The sequence below is a fragment of the Larus michahellis genome, chromosome 11, assembly GCF_964199755.1.
Source record: "Larus michahellis chromosome 11, bLarMic1.1, whole genome shotgun sequence".
Taxonomy (NCBI): domain Eukaryota; kingdom Metazoa; phylum Chordata; class Aves; order Charadriiformes; family Laridae; genus Larus; species Larus michahellis.
In genome coordinates, this window is record NC_133906.1 from 5,839,585 (window position 1) to 5,849,329 (window position 9,745).

Here is a 9,745-nt window from a genome sequence, read left to right on the forward strand (position 1 = left end):
TTTACATACCTCCACCTGACTTTACCTGGCTGCTGCCACCCCCCTTTATTCATTTATTTTTTTCAGCTAACACTTTGTCCTGCTGGTGGGGCACTCAAGGCCACCAGGTCCAGGCAGGCAGCCCCTGCACAGGGAGAGCATCGGCAAGATTTTCCCAAGCCGCCTGTGTGCTCTCTCCCCCTCTTTGAGAAAGACTTGAAGTTCTCTCATACTTGACACAACCCAGTGTCAAGTCAAGCCCAGAACATTTCAATCCTGGCAGAAAGCGAGATGTCTCCGTAACACGTGCAGGAACGCGTTGTGGGGCAGCGAGGCTCCTCGGCACGCTGAGCAGAGTGCAAGGCTAGCCTTGGCAGCCTGCAGTCACCTCCAGGAGCACAGAATATGAATCAATCATTTAACAATAGATCCCTCCAGTAATTGAGATCAGATCCCAGTCCAAAAAGGCGGTGTGCCAGGTCAGTGACAGGAGTACCCTCAGCCACCTAGCACACATCATTTCTTTATGTACAAGTTATTTCGTTAAACTTTTTTGGACAAGTCTTCCCATGTCTTCCAATAAATTTTCTGGCACAAGGGAGGGGAATTTAAATCAGATTCAGACATGGAAAAGTTTGCTGCAAGCTCATCTTCCCGTAACTATGCTAGCTATGAAGACACCAGTGCAAATGGCACATTTAGGAGATGTTCTGCCCCACTGCTGGCTTCATCTGGGCTCCAGCGAATGAAAAATCCACTCTTCCTGTAAAACTCGTTCAGAAATCACGGGGCAAAGCTAAGCACCTCCAGCTCTGGGAACACCTCCTCAGCCTGGCTGGCAGAGAGCCTGACCAGGTCAAGTGCCTGGGGACAGTTTCACAAGTGCCCCCTCAGCAGCCATTCCCCAGTTGCCCCCAGAGCTAGCTCCACTCCCACACCTCCCAGGCACCTGCTCAGCCCCGGCTGCGCCAGCACAAGTTTCTGCACAGGCATACACAGTCTGGATCAACTGTTTCTGTAAAATAAACCCAGGCAGTAAAATAACATTTCTCAGCCAGAACAGTTTCTGTACCTTGCTCCCTGCAGCGATACGGAATTTAACTCCAGCAGCAGCTTAAGGTGTCCCATCAGCAGCACCACCGAGCACCCGCCCCAGGTGACCAAGACAGCAGCCACCTCTCACTTGCCATACCCACACCTTCTGGGATTTACTAGCCAATTTTCTGCCATTCCACTGGACAGAGATCAAGAAAAATACTTCAATATGAAAATACATGACCTACATAGGAATGAAATTGTTGGTCCCCACGCCAAGTAAGTTTTAGGTATGTGGCAGCATCCCTAACTTCACAAGCTATCAGTCTTTGAGGTAAAATTAAAGAACTGATCTTGTAAGCAAAATGACCTTGCCAGAGCAGAAGATGAAGCTCAACCTACATAGTTCTAAACAATGTGATTTACAGAGATTTCTTCAAAAGCAATTTTGATCTTTTAAGACTCAGAATTCCACAAGATGCACTAAAAAGCTGCTGAGCTGAACAAAACTTCATGTTTTTCTTTTTTTTTTTTCCCTCAAGTTCCATAGGGAAGCAAGACAAAAATAACTCTTTCATTAGCTCTAAAGTCACTGCCAACATCCTCTGCCACTATACACGTGTGCGCACCACACCTTTAGCAGGGATGCCCTTATTACAGAGCGTCATACCTGTCGCTCCCAGCTGCCCTCCCCGGCTGTGAGTTTGCACAAGTGAGGAAGCACACTGGCTCTGCGAGCGGTCCCCTGCAGCCTCCAAAGAGATCAATACATCCTTCCACGGGGTTTGTCTGGGGAGTCTCAGGGGAAAAAAACGCCACCACAAAACAAAACCGGAAAGTTTGATTTTTCATAACTGAAGAGGTCTGATTGATTTCAGCTCCAATCCACTTTTTCCAATTACAGATGCAGCCTGTGTTAATTCACCTTGGAAGGCTCTTGATATTAATGAATTAAAAAAAATGTGAGGTGTCACAATAACCTTACTTGCTGTCCTTGCCTCCCTATATATTAGCACTTAGATAAACCAATTAATTTTTCATTTGCTGTGAAAAAAATTCCTAAGAACAGCACAAGTCCTACACATTAAGACACCTGTTCCCAGAGATGGCACTTAGACAACTACAAAGATTCTATTTCTGTCAATCCCTTCTGTACTCATCAACGGCTTCTCAGGGCACACGCCAAACTGCCTGTTCTTTATAAAATAATCAGCTATTTTGGGGAGTGTAAACACAAGAAAGCAGCAGATTCACATAGATACGACAGGGTGTTTGGCTAGCTCTCAGTAAAGAAAGGCAACAGTAGGCATCAAACTAGCAGCCTTCAGCTGCACAACCTACGCTGCTGCCAGTGATGAAAGAAAAACCTAAGGAAGACAAATGGTCCATCTTTGAGAATTTTTCTCCCTTCTCCTTACGCTTACTGATTTTTATCTACAGGAAAGCACAGCTCCTTTTATTCTTGACGCTTTTCACTGCCCTCCCTTCTTCTAGCCCTTTCACTTTGGAGAACGTCCACATTTAACTTAGCTATATTTAGGTTTATTGCAGTGATTACAGTTACGCTATAGGCAAGTAATCCGAGTAGTGGACAGTTACATATGGAATTTTAGCTTGATGCTCACATTTCTAAATCTTTAATACAGGAAGCTCGGAGACCAAGCGTGCAGAGCAGACTGGGGATGAAAAGCTTCAAGATCAGACTAACGCAGGTGAGACAAAATACCCCGCAGCATTTCACATCACGCCTAGAAGGTGGACCTAGAGGCGTATGGCTAGATGACTGTTCTCTCTATACGGCATGCCTAGCTTTTCTTCAGCAAGATCCTCAGTCTCAGCAAACCCAGTTCTTCCTGAGTAAATAGGTGGCCCTAACTATTTTAAATGCACAAGGTCTTCTACATGTGAAGAAACTTACATTGGCATATATTGGCCCTGAACCTTGGCAAACCTCTTCGCCAATTCTCTTCACCAAAGCTTTACTTTGGAGGTTCAGCCTCGAAAAACCTCCACATGGAGCAGGACGGGATTTCGGGAAGCAACTACAGGATCTGGGCTTTCATTTAATAAACGTCTCCAACCCATTACATCAATAAGAGCCTTCAAGACATGAAGGGCCACCAACTGAGGCACTGCTGTCTCCCAAAACAGAAAACATCTGCTGCTGTTTAGTAGCTTCACCAAACTTAAGCTAGAAGTGCTCCTATTTCACTAGCTTTCACTCTCAACAGGAGTCCAGTAATTGTAATAAAATGAGAAGCTCAGTCAGCTCCATGTAAAATAACCTAGAAAAAACTGCTTATACCACCATGCCAGCAGGAAGAGTATGAGAACACAAATATTGGTGACCGGGACGGGTTATCAGGCATCTCCAAATCCTCAGTGTAACCAGGAAGCTTCTGGGTTGAAAGGCAGAGAGAAGTGAAAAAAATCCCATCCTCTTCCAAGATAGTTTGAGGGAGAGCAGAGGTTCCCCTAAACCAAGAACCCCCCCAAGGAGAGCACACCCACCAGAACCCAGATACCCACCTCTAACCCTATGTCTGATGAAAGCAGAAATCTCACTCGGGGCGCTCTGTTGGTGCAGTTACCAATTTCCACTGATGTTTAACAACAAACAGCAGCTGGTGCTAACTTTTTGACACACCATTCTTATTTTCTATTTGGTCATCAGTGCAGACACACCCTCTGTGTTAAGAAAGCAACTGGGACAGCTCTCTCGCATGTTTTACCAAACGGTATGTACCGGCACATAACTGAAAGATCATGCTTGCTTTTAAAAGTAGGAATGACAAATTTCTTTCCCTAGCTCAGTAAGGTTTGAGCTCCCATTACACTGTATCCAAGTCGTGAATTATCTAATTTCAAGCAAATCTACAAAAAAAAAAATCATCTATCAATGAGCTTTGTTTTACACAAGTAAAACCACAGTAAGTTTATGGAGGTTTTTTTACCCCCACCTGGTCACCAGAACTGCCTTACAGCTTTTTAACCCAAAATTCATGCTTACAAGGTACCTCGATTCTTTTCTGTTACACCATACCACAGGTACAGTAACAGGTACGTCACAAAATTACACAGATTATTTAACCTTAGATGATTTCCCAAAATGCTCTTAACATCCACAGGCTTCCCAGGACTGCCCTCAAGTCTAGTACACCCTTAAAAGGTATGAGGCAAGAGCGCCCTGACATGCAGTTGCTTCAGTCAAGATTTCAAGCACCTGAAATCACAGAATCAGGCACCGAGCATCACTCAAGGCAGCTTTACAGGAGAGTGAGATGCCACCAGGTGCCAGTGACTTCCTACTGGCAAAGTCTAATGGCCCCTCTTACCAACAGCCCACCCGCAGGACTGGTGTCCTGCGTTACGCAAGAGCTGGAAAACCACCAGCCCCACCACCTTCACCAGCCCACCTTTTGATTTCATGCAGTCCAAGGCCAGATGAGGTCCCACCTCACACCCCCTGCGTGCCCCCAGCCAGGCCTGCTTCCCCAGCAGCCTATTAAACCCACCTCAGTTAGCACAACCACAAACCTCACACCAACTGTGGTCACAAAAACAACGGGCAAGCTCATGCCCTGAAGCTAGATGGTATCTCTGCTCATGCTTATTTCCACTAAATTAAGCTAGAATGAAAGATTTAGGGAAGGTTTAAAAACCTGTGCGTCCTATCTTTAGCTACCAGTTGTTGCTCCCTGAATAAATTGATAAATATTACAAAGATACAGTCCTACTGACAAGCAACTGGGTTCAGAGAGAGCCCAAACGCACACATCTGTCTCCACATCCCTCAAACTTGCAGTTTTAGAGCCATGTTTCCTAGTATCTGTTGCTTTTCTCTGGGTAAAAGGCAGCATGTGTAAGCACAGCACAGAGAGCACTGTAGCGAACACACAAATCAACCTCTCGGCTGTGGCAATTTTAAAGATGATTTGTAAAAGGCTACGCTTTAAATATTTAAACTTAAAATACACTGTTAAAGTCCAATGAGCTGTGCACAAACCCAAGCTCACTACTGCAGGAAGTAGTTATCTTATGACTTGAGCTGATCAGAAATTCCCCATCAGCTGGTTTTCACACAGTGGCAGTTCACTGAAAGAGAAACTTCTTTCCTGTATGTCAGAGCAGGGCTTTGGCTTATGCAAGCACATGGTCCCCCAGGTGATGAGTAAATGTTGTGTCACATAGTTGTTCTAGTGTTGGACCAATAAACTCTTCAAAACCTTGAGGATTTTCAGGGGGAGTGTCCAACAGAGCTTGTTGTCTTGGTAGCGCTACTAGAAGATGACTCAGATGCAAAGCTCATCAGGGCCATGAGTATTCAGGTGTATTTCTATGTGCACAGCAAATATGTCATATGATAGGACTTATCAGTATGTATGTGAATATTCTCCATTAACAGTGGTTAGGTAATGTTTCTGCAACAGCTCAGTACACATGCATAAATAAGGCACCCATTTAGTCATTACTGTCATTTTTGAATCGCTAACCAAGGACAGATGAGAATTTTTATAATCCAGTACCAGGCCTATTATATTTCTCACTTGGCTTCATCCTCTGTAACAAAATAAAGATGCCAGGAAAGCATTCCTAATTTAAGCCTGTATTGACTTATGACAGTTAAAAAACACACCTTGAAGCAACTGTGTTTTAGCTCTTCTTGAGCATATTACCAAAATAGAAGCCTCAAAACAAGTTCAAAACCCCCAGCCAGCAGCAGGTTACATTTGTGTACAGTACACACAAGGATTATTCCTGGAATGCAGAACACTCCTTAAAATCTCATAAAATTGGACAATCATTCACCTCCACGTTTAACAAAAAAACATCAAAGCAGAACCAGAGAGAAGGCAAAGTGCTGCCATCCTGCCAACAATGGAAGCCCCTTCAAGGAACCGATCACTGGGGCAAGGGAAAGAAAGGAAAACAAATTCAGGAATTACACTACCTGCCCCATCACAAGGGGAACACTCACTGTCAAATGGGGGGGGAGGCATGTAAAACTTATCAACAGATTCAGATTGATGGAATTCCCAGCTCATCAAGATGGATTTTTGAGTCGTGTGTCCGGGAGCTTCGGCAAACAGAGCATTAGATGTGAATTACAGAACTTCTGATTTCAACAGAGATCCAGAAGTTGAGCTTCCCACATGGTCGAGCTACAATACCCGGGCTCACCATAACCGCCCTGAGCATGGAGCCAGAACGTGCTAGGACAGAGTGTTGCTTAGAAAATGACCCGGGTCTTGAACAGTAGGCTGCTTTCTCTAACTTTTAAGCACAGGTAAAGAGTTCCTCAGAGCAGGCAGGAGCAGGCGGAGACTGCTGGGGAGCGGGAGGGAGACGGGGGCCATCAGAAACGCACCCTGAAGCCAGCGACCTCCGCAACGGCCACGCTGACCGAGGCCGCAGAGCTGCCTGCGGAGGTGGGCCACCGCGGCACGACCCAACCCACCGAGCCCCCTCCGACCCACCGAGCCCCCCCGACCCCGCTCCGCCGGTCCCTGCCGAGACCCCGCCGCGGCCGCGGGGACTGCCCGCCCTGCCACCCTCCGCTCCCGCGGCCGCGCTGATGCCGGCGCTGCGGGATGCGGGTCCGCACGACGCCCGCAGACGGGAGCGCAGGTGGGCAGCAAGATGCGAACGGCAAAACAACCACCTCGCTGATGTCCGCCACCCCTCGCCTCCCGCGCAGCGGGCAGGTGCCCCGCCGGGGACGCGGGTAAGGAAAACCCCTCTCTCGCCGGGCCGGGGGGCGGCCGCAGGTACCGCCCGGGCACCCCGGGGGCGAGGGGAGGCCGCGCCGGGCGGCAGCCCCCCCTCCGACAGGCGCCGTGCCCCGCAGCCCGGCCAGGGGAGGGGAGGAGGCCCCGGTGCGACACCACCACCACCCGGCCCCGCCACCCACCTGTCGCGGGGGTCGACCCAGCTGGTGGTGCGGCTGCCGTGGTCGATGTAGTACACCTTCCCGTCGTAGTCCCGCGCCTCCTCCCAGCCCTCGGGCAGCGGCAGCTCCTTCCGCGGCATCGTCCCCACCGCCGGCCGCGCTGCCCCATCCACCGCTCCGCTCCGCGGCGAGGCGGCGGGGGCAGGGCCGGGCCGGGCCGGGCCTCCCCTCCCGCGGGCAGCGAGGAGCGGTACGGGGGCCGCGCCGGCCCAGCCGCGCAGGGAAGCGCCGCCGCCGCCGGGCAGCCTCACATGCCGGCCCCGCGGCGGGGGCGGAGCCGGCTGAGGCGGGCGGGGGCGGTGCGGGGAGGGCGAGCCGGCGGTCGGCCCTGCGGCGGGGGAACCCCGGCCCGCCCGGCCCCTCACGCCTCCATTTCCTGCCGCCCCGCCGGCGGCCGCGCGGCCGGTCCCGGGGCGGCCCCGCCCCCGCGGCGCGGCCCCGCCCGCCCCGCGCGCAGCAGAGCGCCCCCTGCCGGCGGGGAGGGGGGGCACGTGCGGCGGGGCCCCGGTGTGGGGGCCCCGGTGTGGGGTCCCCGGTGTGGGGGCCCCGGTGTGTGGGCGCCGCAGGGCGGCAGACAGGAGGCCAGGGGTGCAGGGCGCCGCTGCCGCGCCCAGCCCGGCCCCGCCAGCAGGACGGGGTGCGGTGATGGCGGCGGAAGGCAGCGCGGGGTCTGCTGGGTGCCCCGGGACGCGGGCCCGTGGTGCCGGGGGGCGGCACTCGCGGACCGGCACCCGAATTCATCCCGCACCGGGGACGCCCCTCGGGCTCTGAGGGCTCCCTGCCCGCCGGTGCGCTGCCATCCGGGCTGCGGCGGGACCCCGGCGGTGCGGGGACCCCTCGGGAGTGAAGGGACCCCCGGCAGCACAGGGACCCCCCAACGGCACAGGGACCCCCGGCGGTGCGGGACCCCCGCAGCGCAGCCCCGACTCCGCCTGGGCTCCCCCGGGGGCGCGGCGCCGGGCCGTGTTTGCTGGCACAAGCGGCGCAGCCACCGGGGCTGCCCGGGGGGGTCTCCACGGGAGTGACTTTTCCATTTCTGCGGCTTCAGGAGCGGAAGCCCCTTGCAGCTGGGTGTGCAGATGCAGGGAGGCCATGGCCAGGAGCGCAGGGTTACAAAAACAGGTCAGGGTAGCACCAGAAGGTCCTGCCCCAGGCCAGGGTGTCCGTGGTTGTGTCCTTTCCCGTGCCGCTGCCACCATGGCTGGGCTGTTGCCATTCCCGAGCGTGGCTCCGGCACAGCTGCAGTGCCCCATGGATGGAGCCACAAGGACGTGCCCTCCCCGGGGTCCTGTCCCCGGATTTCAGTAATTTCGGCTTGAAGAGACTGCCCACGACAATGAAAGCCCGTGCAATGGCAGGGCGACCCGCGCTCTGTGGCGATGGCGGGAGTTGTGCGTGCGGTTGGGTTGCGTTTTCCCCGGGGAGCACCAGCTGGTTCCCCGGGGGAAAAAGCAAAAAGTTTTGTAGAGCTCCAGCTATTGAAAGAGCAGAATGGAGCGGGGATCCCTGCCAAGCACTGGGATGCACAAGGAAACCGGAGGATGGGAAGAGGGGAGCCACCAAGGCCTGGGGAGGAAAAGTAAAAGCGAGGGAGACGAGTAGAAATAACATCTCATTTTTGTGCCAGATTTCGAGGGTAGGATAACTTCTTTCAGGCTTTCTGACAACCTGCTGGGAGTCAGAACCGCTAATTCTCCAGAGGCCGAAGCAGACCGCAGTAGCAGTTGGCTGATGAAGTGGTTGAGCAGGGAAGAAAATGAAGACAAGTAAAACTGAAAGCAAGGCATTTGGAAAATTGCCTGATTTAACCCCTTTTTTATCTGAAGCCCCCCCTGGAGGGGGCCACTGAATGCGTTGCTTCTATGAACGGGACCGTCCACGAGACTTTTAAATTAATAATAAAGCAAAGAAAAAGGGAACAAACCCTGTGTGTGTCCACAGCTCTAAGGGAAGGTTGTGGTTCCTGGGGGAGCGGTGCCGCACCAGCGAGCCGACACCGGCACCGCCGGCAGCCCAGGGCCCCGGCCAGTGGCCAGCAGTGGGTTTCTGCGCGGCACTGGGATAGCCACCGATAGCCGCATTTTCTCTGTACAGCTTTTAATTGCGTGAATAATGGTGTTTCTCCCTTTGTAAAACACCCAGCAAAGTCCTGAAGACATTTAAAAGGGGGAACTGTAACTGCAGAAAAAAATAATCAGCAACAACTAATGTTTTTAAATATTACAAGAGAAGAAGTAAATAACAAAGTGATAAGAAATTAATGTGTGTTTTCATATTCCTGTATTTCCGGTCTTACGTTCACGCACTCTTCCAAAAGGCATGTTTCATTTTAAAGTGTTTTTTCAAATTTTCAGAGCGTGTGTAGATCATATAGAGAAAAGCTATAAGTAAAGAAGCTGACCAAATACCTTTTCTTTTCCAGGTACCATCAGCTGCGTTTATGAAGAAAGTAATTGTGTAAGTTTTTTAAAGATAGTTGCTTTTGAGATAAATATAAGTATTTATTATATTGAAGTAAATATTTCTGACTAAAGTTGAAAGGTCTTATTTTTCCCTTTATTTTTTAATTCGTGAAAAAAACCAAAACCAAAACCCTCTCATTGAACCGCATGAATTTATGAATGTAATCAGCAATGTGCTTGTGGTAACTTACTCCCTTTTACCGCTTACACTCACAACAAAAGAATTCAGCGTTATCAGCGTCTGTTTGAACTGCAAAGCAATAAACAAACAGGTGATTGTTTTCTCATGAGCAAAGAAAGGGAAGGTTTGGTTGGTGGG

General features: G+C 51.3%; 1 protein-coding gene across 1 annotated transcript in view; it reads right to left on the reverse strand.

The window, feature by feature from the left end:
• WWC1 (WW and C2 domain containing 1) overlaps window positions 1-7,370 on the reverse strand; it is a 72,300-nt gene extending 64,930 nt beyond the window's left edge. The window contains exon 1 of the mRNA XM_074603810.1: window positions 6,926-7,370. Within this exon, the coding sequence (XP_074459911.1) occupies window positions 6,926-7,044 (119 nt within the window). The 5' untranslated portion in view covers window positions 7,045-7,370. The remainder of the gene's footprint in view (window positions 1-6,925) is intronic.
• Window positions 7,371-9,745: the final 2,375 nt, after the last annotated feature.